Here is a 12,423-nt window from a genome sequence, read left to right as displayed (position 1 = left end):
ACACATCTGGGCAACTTACAGTATTTGCCTTTTTGCAGCCAGGCTTGAAGTACAGTATACGGGTGGCTGTCCCAAACCTTTTCTTTGCGTGTCAAGATTCTTCATTTTCACACCATTTACTTGTGACATTCAAGGCTGCTAGCTGACATGGGCGCCACTAAATCATTCAACTTGGATACATGAATAACTCCTTTAACCTCTGTCTCTCTCCAATTTGGTTACGCAGAGTCTAACAATGCTTGCCGCTAGTTGAGCAGACCTGGGAGATGCGCAGGGTTAGGCGAAGCAGCAGGGTATTTTGTTAATTTTAATGAAAGCACTGACCAAGCATGCAATCATAACTTTTAGTCTAAGAAGGGAGGAATCTGCAGTTCATCCAAGTAGCAACACAAACATATCAAATTAATTTTCATCACGTGCAAAACTGGTTGAAAGGTTAGTCCAAATCTTGTGGTTTGGGGTATACTGTGACCTTTGACAATGGGGACATATCGTGTGTGTGACATACAGTCATATGAAAAAGTTTGGGAACCCCTCTCAGCCTGCATAATAATTTGCTTTCAACAAAAAAGATAACAGTGGTATGTCTTTCATTTCCTAGGAATATCTGAGTACTGGGGTGTTTTCCGAACAAAGATTTTTAGTGAAGCAGTATTTAGTTGTATGAAATTAAATCAAAACTGGCTGTGTGAAAATGTGGGTCCCCTTGTAATTTTACTCATTTGAATGCCTGTAACTGCTCAATACTGATTACTTGGAACACCATATTGGTTGGATTAGCTTGTTAAGCCTTGAACTTCATAGACAGGTGTGTCCAATCATGAGTGGTAAAAGGTATTTAAGGTGGTCAATTACAAGTTGTGCTTCCCTTTGACTCTCCTCTGAAGAGTGACAGACAGCATGGAATCCCCAAATCAACTCTCAAAAGATCTGAAAACAAAGATTGTTCAGTGTCATGGTTTAGGGGAAGGCTACAAAAAGCGATCTCAGAGGTTAAAACTGTCAGTTTCAACTGTAAGGATTGTAATCAGGAAATGGAAGGCCACAGGCACAGTTGCTGTTAAACCCAGCAGGTCTGGCAGGCCAAGAAAAATACAGGAGCGGCATATGCACAGGATTGTGAGAATGGTGACAGACAACCCACAGATCACCTCCAAACACCTGCAAGAACATCTCACTGGAGATGGTGTATCTGTATATCGTTCTACAATTCAGCGCAATTTGCACAAAGAACAATTGTATGGCAGGGTGATGAGAAAGAAGCCCTTTCTGCACTCACACCACAAACAGAGTCGCTTGTTGTATGCAAATGCTCATTTAGACAAGCCAGATTTTTATTTTAGAACAAAGTGCTTTGGACTAATGAGACAAAACTTGAGTTATTTGGTCCTAACAAAAAGTGCTTTGCATGGCGGAAGAAGACCTACCGCATTCCAAGAAAAACACCTACTATCTACTGTCAAATTTGGTGGAGGATCCATCATGCTGTGGGGCTGTGTGACTAGTTCAGAGACTGGGGCCCTTGTTAAAGTCAAGGGTCAGATGAATTCAACCCAATAGCAACACATTCTTCAGGATAATGTTTAAGCATCAGTCACAAAGTTTAAGTCATGCAGGGGTTGGATATTCCAACAAGACAATGACCCAAAACACCGTTTGAAATCTACAAAGGCATTCATGCAGAGGGAGAAGTACAATGTTCTGGGATGGCCGTCACAGTCCCCTGACTAGAATACCATCGAAAATTTATGGGATGATTTGAAGCAGGATGTCAATGCTCGGCAGCCATCAAATTTAAGTAAACTGGAGAGATTTTATATGGAAGAATGGTCAAAAATACCTCCATCCAGAATCCAGACACTCATCAAAGGCTATAGGAGAACAGCGTCTAGAGGCTGTTAGATTTGCAAAAGGAGGCTCAACTAAGTATTGATGTAATATCTCTGTTGGGGTGCCCAAATTTATGCACCTGTCTAATTTTGTTATGATACATATTGCATATTTTCTGTTAATCCAATAAACGTCATGTCACTGCTGAAATACTACTCTATCCATAAGGCATGTCATATATTAAAAGGAAGTTGCTGCTTAGAAAGCTCAGCCAATGAGAAACAAAAATCCAAAGTATTAATAGGGGTTCCCAAACTTTTTCATATGACTGTATTTCTAGAGCTTACATTTTGATGAACTACATATCAAGATTAAATTCATGTTAACTTGTTTGTGTTTCCTGTTCAAACCTAAACATTTTCAAATTACAAGAAGTAGGAGTACAGGGTGTAGTGTGCAGATGGGTGTAACATTAGCTCAAACACAAGAGGCAAAGGGTTATGATGAGGGGAACTTTTTTGGAATTAGGTGATGTTATAAATGGTATCCCACAGGGGTCAGTGCTGGGGCATGGCTATTTTTGATATACTGTATATAAATGATCTGGATAGGATTATAAATAACAAGCTGATTAAGATTGTAGATGATCCTAAATTAGATGGAAGAGCAGATAATATAGAATTACAGTGGGACATGAATAGGACACAGGCTTGGGCAGATGAAATTTAATGTAATAGTATTGGGTTAATTCTAAAATTTTGACTTTGGTACCGATACCAGCTTTCACACCTCAGTCCCGGTACCAAAATGATATTCAAGCAAATAATGGATAAGTTTGTATTTTTTATAAAGCAAAATTAATGTGAAAAAAGTACTGAGAAAACTAACTATGCACTGACTGGGCAACTGTACAATAGTTAAAACTGACTGTGTTCCTTTAATGTGAGTAGTGAAATCCTTCACATCTTCCAAAACTCTGCGATAACCAGTGTGATTTTCTATGCTGTGGCATACTGGGCCAGTAACATCACTTCAACAGAGGCCCACCAAATCTAATGTTAATTCAAAGGGCAGGCACAGTTATAGGGTGCATGCTGGACCCCCCCCAACCCCCCGGAGGTCGTAGCAAGGAGAGAATTCAAACAAAACGGAGTGCCATTATGAACAATACAGCACTTCCTCTATCTGTGACACACCAACACTGAGGACTTTCAGCAGAAGAAACAGTACGGGGGCTCCTTCATACTAACAGTAATATGTCTGTATAATGATTCACTGTGACTGTGACTGCCAAGTCAGGAGTTTTCCTTTGTTTCTTTTTTATTTTTTTCATTTTTAATCATTCTTTTGTTTTTATTTGTGTTTTGAGTGTGTTGTTGTGGTTAGGGCTTTGGACTTCAAACCCTAAGGTTGTGGGTTCAAATCCCATTACTGACAATGTGTGACCCTAAGCAAGTCACTTGACCTGCTTGTGCTCCAATTAGAAAAACCAAAAGAAATGGAGCCACTTGTATCATAAATGCTGTAAGATGCCTTGGATGAAGGCGTCAACCAAGTAAGTACATGTAAATTTATTAAATCGAGTCATGTATTTATTTAAAGAACTTCTGTAAAAAGCCAAATATCCCCCAGGGGACAAATAAAGTTCTTTCTATCATATAGTGCCTTTCAAATCTACCAATCTATCAATTACGGCTGGGCAAGTTAACACGTTATTATCGCGTTAACGCATTAATTAATTAACGGCGACAATTATTTTATCGCCCATTAACGTAGTTTTTGTTATTATTATTATTTTGAAAGCCTCAGTCTCGCTAGCGATCGATAGAGATCAGTGATCTTCTTGTTACAGTGCTTTTCGATATGCTTTTGCAAGAAGGAAAATTTGCTTTGTTGATTTGACCTCGGTTCCCTGCACTTGTATGAGTAGCAAAAAGAAAACAGCTTCTAAACTGGCATGTGGAGAGATACCAAAATGAATGCTCAAAGCAAAATAATCCATGGATGACTTTTTTGTATTATCGATGAATCGGACTGATCTGTCAAACTCCAATTTTGATGCAAGTGATCTGGAGATGAAGATTGAAAACGAAAGTGAGGTACCGGCATCAGCTGATCTGTCCTCAGCTGATCGTGGTGCTGAACACGTTCGTGTCGCTGATGCACATATGGCAACGTTTACCTGGATGACAGGAGGTACAAACCATATTGCGTCTTACTGCAACTGCCACCCCCGCGCACTTGTCTCATAAAGATAGCTAGCCCACCGTGCATATCTGCTGGCCATCGATCCGCTGCTGCTGCAAACAGGTGGCGACAACAAGCAAAAGGCGGCAGCAACAAAAGTTTTATGTTGATTTATGTGTAAATCCATTGCTTTGTGCGCTTTTCAGAAAACTGAGTTTTTTGGAAAAAACATTAGTCCTCAAAGGGTTGCTACTGAACATAAAGTCATGGCCGAAATTATCGGCACCCCTGGAATTTTCCCAGAAAATTATTGCAATTACAAATGTTTTGGTATACACGTTTATTTCCTTTATGTGCATTGGAACAACACAAACAAACAGAGAAAAGGGGCCAAATCTGACATCATGTCACACAGAACACCAAAAATGGGCCAGACAAAAATTATTGGCACCTTTTCAAAATTGTGGGTAAATCGTTTTATTTCAAGCATATGAGGCTCGTTTGAACTGACCTGTGGCAAGAAACAGGTGCTGACAATATAGAAATCACACCTGAAGCCAGTTAAAATGGAGAAAAGTTGACTCAACCTTTCTGTTGTGTGTCCGAGTGTGCCACACCAAGCATGGAGAACAGAAAGAAGAGCAGAGAATTGTCTGAGGACCTGAGAACAAAAATTGTGGAAAAATATCAACAATCTCAAGGCTACAAGTTCATCTCCAGAGATCTTCATGTTCCTCTGTCCACTACGCGCAACATAATCAAGAAGTTCACAACACATGGCACTGTAGCTAATCTCCCTGGACGTGGATGGAAGAGAAAAATTGATAAAAGACTGCAACGACAAACAGCCCCAATCAATTTCAAAACATTTTCAAGCTGTTCTGCAGACTCAGGGTACAAGTGTCAGCTCGAACTATCCGGTGACATCTGAACAAAATGAAACGCTATGGCAGGAGAGCCAGGAGAACCCCACTGCTGACACAGAAACATAAAAAAGCCAGACTAGAGTTTGCCAAAATGTACTTGAGGAAGCCAAAATCCTTCTGGGTGAACATCTTGTGGACAGATGAGACCCTGGTAGAGTTTTTTGGTAAAGCTCATCATTCTATTGTTTACAGAAAACGGAATGAGGCCTACGAAGAAAAGAACAACACAGTACCTACAGTCAAACATGGTGGAGGTTCTAAGATGTTTTGGGGATGTTTTGCTGCCTCTGGCACTGGACGCCTTGACTGTGTGCAAGGCATCATGAAATCTGAACACTATCAAAAGATATTGGGGCGCAATGTAGGGCCCAGTGTCAGAAAGCTGGGTCTGCGTCAGAGGTCATGGGTGTTCCAGCAGGACAATGACCCCAAACATACCTCTAAAACCACCCAGAAATGGTTGAAGACAAAGCGCTGGAGAGTTCTGAAGTGGCCGGCAATGAGCCCGGATTTAAATCCGATTGAACACTTATGGAGAGATCTCAAAATTGCTGTTGGGAGAAGGCGCCCTTCAAATCTGAGAGGTCTTGAGCAGTTTGCAAAAGAAGAGTGGTCGGAAATTCCAGTTGAGAGGTGGAACAAGCTTGTTGGTGGTTATAGGAAGCGCTTGTTTTCAGTTATTTTTTTCCAAAGGGCGTGCAACCAAATATTAAGTTGAGGGTGCCAATAATTTTGTCCACCCTGGTTTTTGAGTTTTGTGTGAAATGTCAGATTTGGCTTTTTTTTCTCTGTTTTTTGTGTTGTTCCAATGCACATAAAGGAAATAAACATGTGTATACCAAAACATTTGTAACTGCAACAATTTTATGGGAGAGATGGTGCACTTTCTCGGAAAATTCCAGGGGTGCCGATCATTTTGGCCATGATTGTACGACTGTTTAGTCTGCTGGTATCTGTGCAGATAAAAAAGAAAGCAGATTTAGAAATGTTAAGTTGCTGTTCCTCAGAAGGTGCCTGTTATAATGTTGTGATCGTGGCTCTGGACTCCAATGGTAACTTGTTTTATATAACAAACTAGATAAAACGTTAATGCCCTGGCAGAGGCAAATAACTTTGATTTTATATTTGATTTGATTACATTATTGTTTAAGATGAGATTTACAAGAAATATTTTAACTGCTACTTTGTAAAGGGAATACTGCTGTTAAAAAGCACCTGATTTGTTTAAAGTGTTTGCATATCAAATACAGTACACGCAATATACTACTTTTGAGTTCATTATTGAATTTTGCGCATAATAAAGTGATTGCCTGTGATTAATTGCAATTAACTCCAGACAATCATGCGATTATTTGTGATTACAAATTTTAATCATTGCCCAGCACTACTATCTATCTATTTATTATACTGTATAGTGCCTTTCATATCTATTTATCTATCTATCTAGTAACAGAATAATGATGCATTTAATTTTTTTCAATATTGTTTTAATCACAACCAGGCAAGGAAGACCAACACAGGTTAACATGCTGGTGATTTCAATCAGTGTTGAGTCCGGGTGTGTTGCCTCATGCACCACTGGACTGTCACTAGTATTGTCCAACTATTCGCAGACATTCAATCAACCAGCCACACGCCATGCTGTTCCCTTTCATACTCACACACCACACATATTGTAAGCATCTAACTCCATACACTACTTGCAGGGAAACTGCATGCTTGGTCCGAGCTCTCTGTGCCTTTTTTAAGGGACAGAGTTTAACTTTTAATACAGGGAGCATAAAGCAATTTAAGTGACATTTTTAAATATTAAGATTAATGAATTTTGCCTAAAGCTGATACAGGATTGGTTTTTCAAAATGCTGTACAGTAATCCCTCGTTTATCCCGGGAGATAGGTTCCAAGGCCGGCCGCAATAACTGAATTTCCACGAAGTAGGGACACCGTATTTATTTAATTATTTAACGTGTATTTGGATGTTTTTAAACCCTCCCTATACTGTTTACAACCCACCCTTTACTCTATTAATAACAGGGACAACTGTTAAACAATAGGTAATCGGTAGATAAGTTTACAGTTACTGTATAGCGAAGTACACGTACCTACTGTATATATGACATGATAATGGTGATGAATATGCTGTGCAGTAAAAATGATGACGATGAAGGTGATGATGACTTTTACTGTGCAGCCGAATACTGTATTTTACATCTCTTCAGATGGCGGTGCCATTTCCTGGGGCACCTCTTCCACGGTTTCCGAAGGGTATCCGCAGTAGTAGTAGGAACTGGCTCTTTTTTGCGAGGCTGCAAAAACATTGTGATTGGCAGTTGCTGCCGCTGCTTCTTTTTCCGGTCGAAGAGCAGCTTGTAGGCGGTCATGACGTCGACGACCTTGTTGCAAAATTGGACCGATCGAACCATATCGTCGTCCCATTCCTGTGACCGCTCTTGAAGATCCTTAGCCAGTCTGCAGCCACAGCCGCGAATGTTCTCCCTTCCTTCAACATATCCAGAAGTTTCACCTTCTCAGCGATTGTCACCGCTCGGCGAGAAAGCTTGAAGAGAAATGGCCGCGACAGAGAGACAAGGGGAGATGCTGTGGGATCTGGGCATCAGTCAAAGCACCAATCACAGGCCCGATTAGAAAGCGGGAAGCTGTGATTTGTCGTCTCCCTCCCATGTACCAATCACAGCCCGTGTTACAACGCACTTAGTCACCAAACTTATTTTGTTGTTCTTAGACTAGGAAATACTACTACTATATTTATAAACCCGCGAAGTCGTGAATCCGCGAAAAGTGAACCGCGAAGTAGCAAGGGATTACTGTATTTTGGTACTTTGTTAGTACTGGTATACCACACAACACTAGTAATTAAATACCTAGCACTAAAGATATTACACATCAAAAGTAAAAATGTTAAGTTTGAATGGGTGGTCTGAAACCTTATGAGAAGGACCTGTGAGCCATAATGGACTAATCACTATCTATATCCAGACAGTGTACAGTAGAGATCAAGAAAGCTAACAGCTGTTTTTATTATATTACAAGGTGTGGACCACAAGTTCAAGGAAGTTCTGCTCAAGCTTTATAACTCACTGGTGAGGCCTCATCTGGTGTATTGGGTGCAGTTTTGGTCTCCAGGCTACAAAAAGGACATAACAGCACTAGAGAAGGTCCAGAGAAGAGCAACTAGGCTGATTCCAGGGATGGGTTATGAAGAAAGATTAAAAAGAGCTTTGCTTTTACAATTTAATCAAAAGGAGATAAAGAGCAGACATGATTGAAGTATTTAGGGAATTAGTTCAGTGGATCAAGACTGTAACTTTAAAATTAGTTCATCAACAACACAGGGGCACAGCTGAAAACTTGTTAGGTATAAATTGTGTAGAAACATTAGAAAGTTTTCTTCACACAGCGACCCACATACACATGCAATAATTGACCAAGCAGTGTGGTAAAGACTCAGGACTTTAAAAACTTGAAAAAATTATGTGACTAGGATTGGAGAGTTTTGATTGGCTATATAGTCTGCTCTTGTCAAAATTAGTTTAATATTCTAACAAGAAAATTACAAGAACATATGCAAGCATGTGAGGCAGCTCAGGCCGCTTCTTCTCAGGTAAGTTGTACTACAGTCTTTCGAAGATTTTGAGGAGTTTTTCTTACAATGTAATCAGATCGACTGGGTCAGTCAGAGATATAAACAGTCCACATATCTGGTCATAAAACTCTTGTCTCTATTTAAACCATGTTGTAATGTGTTAAATTTTAGCATCAGTTTAACTTCCCATTCCTTTCTCTCCTGCTGTGTCGTGAAGTTGTGATTTCAAAATTCATCTATCATTGTCTTTTGCTGCTGAAGTGAACACCTTTTGGAACATCTCTATTGCCATGCTTAATGTGGAACCATGCGGCTAACACGGTACATAACCCTACTAAAACAGACATACAAGGCACTTTAATGTTCTAATAAGCCTAAAGTGAGTAATGTGCAGGCACTTTATAGGAAAACTGGATCCTAGAAGTTTATCTTTTTGAGGCCCCCATAATATTCCTAGAAGTCAAAGGGCTTTCAGCCATTTTTAAAAGTGGTCATTGGGATCAAAGGCAAGGAATAAGGAAAGGCTTTGGACACTGAGAAACAAGCATCTCTGTTTGGAAGCGCTATATACAACACTTGACATCAGTTATAGTACATGGCCGGCATGCCAAAGAAGTACAAGGATGAGGGAAGGCAGCCTCTTTAGGGCACGCTAGATGGTAGCTCCCCTGGATTGCAACGGTGCCTTGGATTCCCACAGGCTACTATGTAACTTGGAGTTCTTTATCTCAGCCCTATTGGGTACCATGGGTGTGGTGTGTTCTGTAAAAATTGAGGAGCCATATGACATGGGGTTTCCGCCTAACCGGAAGTGCTAACAGACCATGTGGGCTGAACAAGTGAAGCACTTCTGGATTGGCCACTATAAAAGGACTTGCCAGCCTCACAGCGACGAGCCAGAGTCGGGCGGAGGAGGACAAAGCTTGCGGGGAGGAGTGAAGGCAACACAGGAAGAGAGAGAAAGAAGAAAGGACTGTGTATTATATCTTTGGTGCTTTGTACTGTGCTGTGTAATAGGAAGCAAAAGAAAAACACTTCCCCAGTTAAATAATGGTGTGTATTGGGAGCGACTAGTGTCTCAGCCTGTCTGTGTTGGGATTAGGGGAGCGGTATGCCCTCTGGTGGTCCACACAGTCAAATTTTTGATTACTTGAAGTTGGTGGATCTCACAGAAGAGAATTTGTTCCCGAGTGCACAGGGAGTCATTAATTTTCCTTTCTTGGGGTTCTTGTTGATTGTTCAGGACTGTCCCGTGCTGGCACAGAGTCCTACTAAATCGAAAAAAACAAGTAGACTTCAATGTGACTTTTCATTGTGTAATTACTATTACAATCTATAATATGTATGTTTTGGATTTGTTATACTTTATGTCAAGCTTTACTAAAAAGTTTATATCAGATCAAATGTGTGGGATCCAGATCACGGGTATCGAACTCCAGGCCTGGAGGGCTGCAGTGGCTGCAGGTGTTCATTCTAACCATCTTCTTTATTAGTGACCAGTTTATCCTGCTAATTAACATATTTTGCTTTAGTTTTAATTAACTTGACTCAAGCCCTTTAGTTGTCTCATTTTTTAATTAGCAGCCAAACAATAATGAGACAGAAAATGAGCCACCACATGACAAGCTCCCCTGTGCCCATTACAGAATATCTGAAAATAAAGAAAAGTGATGGTCTCGGTTAGGTTGATCTCTTAGGTCACCAAAACATTTTCACGAACAGAAAGTCAACAGTTTTAGAAATGTCTGCTGTGGCAGAATGAGAGCAGCAACAAGCCACTGAATGAAATAACGGGCTTAATTAACGGCAAGAATCAGCTTCTCATTAGTAGATTGGTTGGAGTAAAATTGGTTGGAGTTTGAAATCCCAGTTTAGCTGCTCATCTGTTGGCTCGTTTCACGTCTCATTTCTGTTTGGCTGCCATTCCATGAAGAAAGGAATCAATTCAGAGGACTGAATCTTTAAAATTAGGGCTATTAAAATGAAGGGAAAAGGAGTTAATTAGCAGTTCACTAATGAAGAAGATGGTTAGAATGAAAACCTGCAGCCACTGCAGCCCTCCAGGCCTGGAGTTTGACATCCCTGATCTAGATCATCACTAGAGCTAACTTTTCAGATCTCCTAATGCCATGTCAAATTTTTCCATTGGTTTTCAGCCATAGCCTTCCTTTACATAATCTTAATAGAGTCGGAGACACGCTCCCATTAAAGACGGTTGGCTGTATGACACACCCAGTGACTGACTCCAACTAGTCCACGACTCGCCCCAGCAACAGATTTGATTTAACCCTTAGTCGTAGGGGGCGGGCCCTGTGTGCACGACAGATGACAACCAATGAGTGCTCACCCAGAAGTGCAATGCATATAAATGCAGAGGAATAAGGGACATCGTTGCTTTGGACCACACAAACAGAAGAGAAGCTCATCTGTCTGATGTCTCATGCTTTACGCACCACAACAGAATGGAAAAAAGAAAGAAAAAATTGGCAGAAGGTGTGGCTAAACTTGTCATACCTGTTGACCCTTCATACAACACCGGCTCCATCAGGCAATATACTATTGGCAGCAATTTTGAGTCATGTAAAGTTTCACGGTCTGGTAAAAAGATTTGCACCCGCCGTTGTCAAGTCTAACATACCCAATGACTAGAAGTCATGTAATGCGATATTGGCTTAAATTTCCGTTACACAGCTAAAGACTTAGGAAAGCTTAATGGCAGCAGGGTCTGTATGTTAGAACGCAAACCGTATGCACAGAGCCCCACGGTGTAGTGTTACTTCACACTATTTCAGAAAACACTATAAATTAATAAACTAGTTGTGTATCAGCTGTATGCCAGTGAAAAATGTCATAAGCCTACTCACCGATCCCAGCAAGCATTGTGATTCTCGAACAGCACCGCAGCAGCCAAAGAACCCCACAAGCATCATCAGCCCTCCAGCTCCCACCAGGATGTAGACTCCTTAAAAAAGAAAAAAAAGCAATGTTAGCCCCTTCATGTTCAGATTTCAAGTCTGCTGTCCTGCTGAAACATAAAAGTAGTTCATCAACTGGTGGACGACTTGAATTGGTTACACTAAACTTCTTACTTGCATGTCCAACCAAAGTGCAATATGCCACCTCTCTCTAGATCTAACATAAGAACAAACAAAGTTTCACAAACAGCAGAAGAACATTCAGTCAATCACGCTTGTTTGGATAGCTGACAGGAATGTTATTCCAATACCTCATCCAGATACTGTATTTTATAATAAAATAAAAATTCAACTATAAGATTTTAATATTTTGTCCCAGGCTCCCACAATTCTTTGTGTAAAGAAGTGCTTTGTGGCTTCAGTCTTAATTGCACACCCCATTAAATTTCATGAGTTGGCCTTAAGTACATAATATACTCCTTAATTGAAATAATACCAATGGCTCAATTTACTGCTCCCTTTAAGAATTTCAGATTGGGCCCCCAAATAATTGTTGGCTGGGATTGGCTCCAGCAGACCCCCGTGACCCTGTAGTTAGGATATAGCGGGTTGGATAATGGATGGATAATCATTTTAGGTCCAAGTCAGTCCAGGTAGTTTTCATTTTCTTAGCCTGTTGGATTTGGACACGTTCATTGACCACAGATGCTCTTACTTGCTTTCGTCTCTGCACTACGTGTAAATCTATGTCCTTTTTCATAAAAAGAACTCCATACTGGTTTATACTAATCTTTGTCTAATCATTTCCAAAAATTCCACTTGAAACATCTTGAAATCCCAACCTTTGGAAGATCTCGTGCTAAGAAGAGCAAACTGAATTATTCCTAGCTTTAACTTGACATGTTTTATATTGCCAGTAGCATCAATTTGAGGAGCCTCAAGAATCTTATTTTAACATTCA

General features: G+C 40.4%; 1 protein-coding gene across 1 annotated transcript in view; it reads right to left on the bottom strand.

Moving 5' to 3' along the window:
• Positions 1-12,423, bottom strand: part of tspan2a (tetraspanin 2a) — a 193,511-nt gene that overhangs the window by 20,399 nt on the left and 160,689 nt on the right. Inside the window, exon 3 of the mRNA XM_039749344.1 lies at positions 11,412-11,509. Coding sequence (XP_039605278.1) covers positions 11,412-11,509 — 98 coding nt within the window. The remainder of the gene's footprint in view (positions 1-11,411; positions 11,510-12,423) is intronic.

This window comes from Polypterus senegalus, chromosome 3, assembly GCF_016835505.1.
Source record: "Polypterus senegalus isolate Bchr_013 chromosome 3, ASM1683550v1, whole genome shotgun sequence".
Classification (NCBI taxonomy): Eukaryota; Metazoa; Chordata; class Cladistia; order Polypteriformes; family Polypteridae; genus Polypterus; species Polypterus senegalus.
This window is presented reverse-complemented; position numbering and strand designations above follow the sequence as displayed.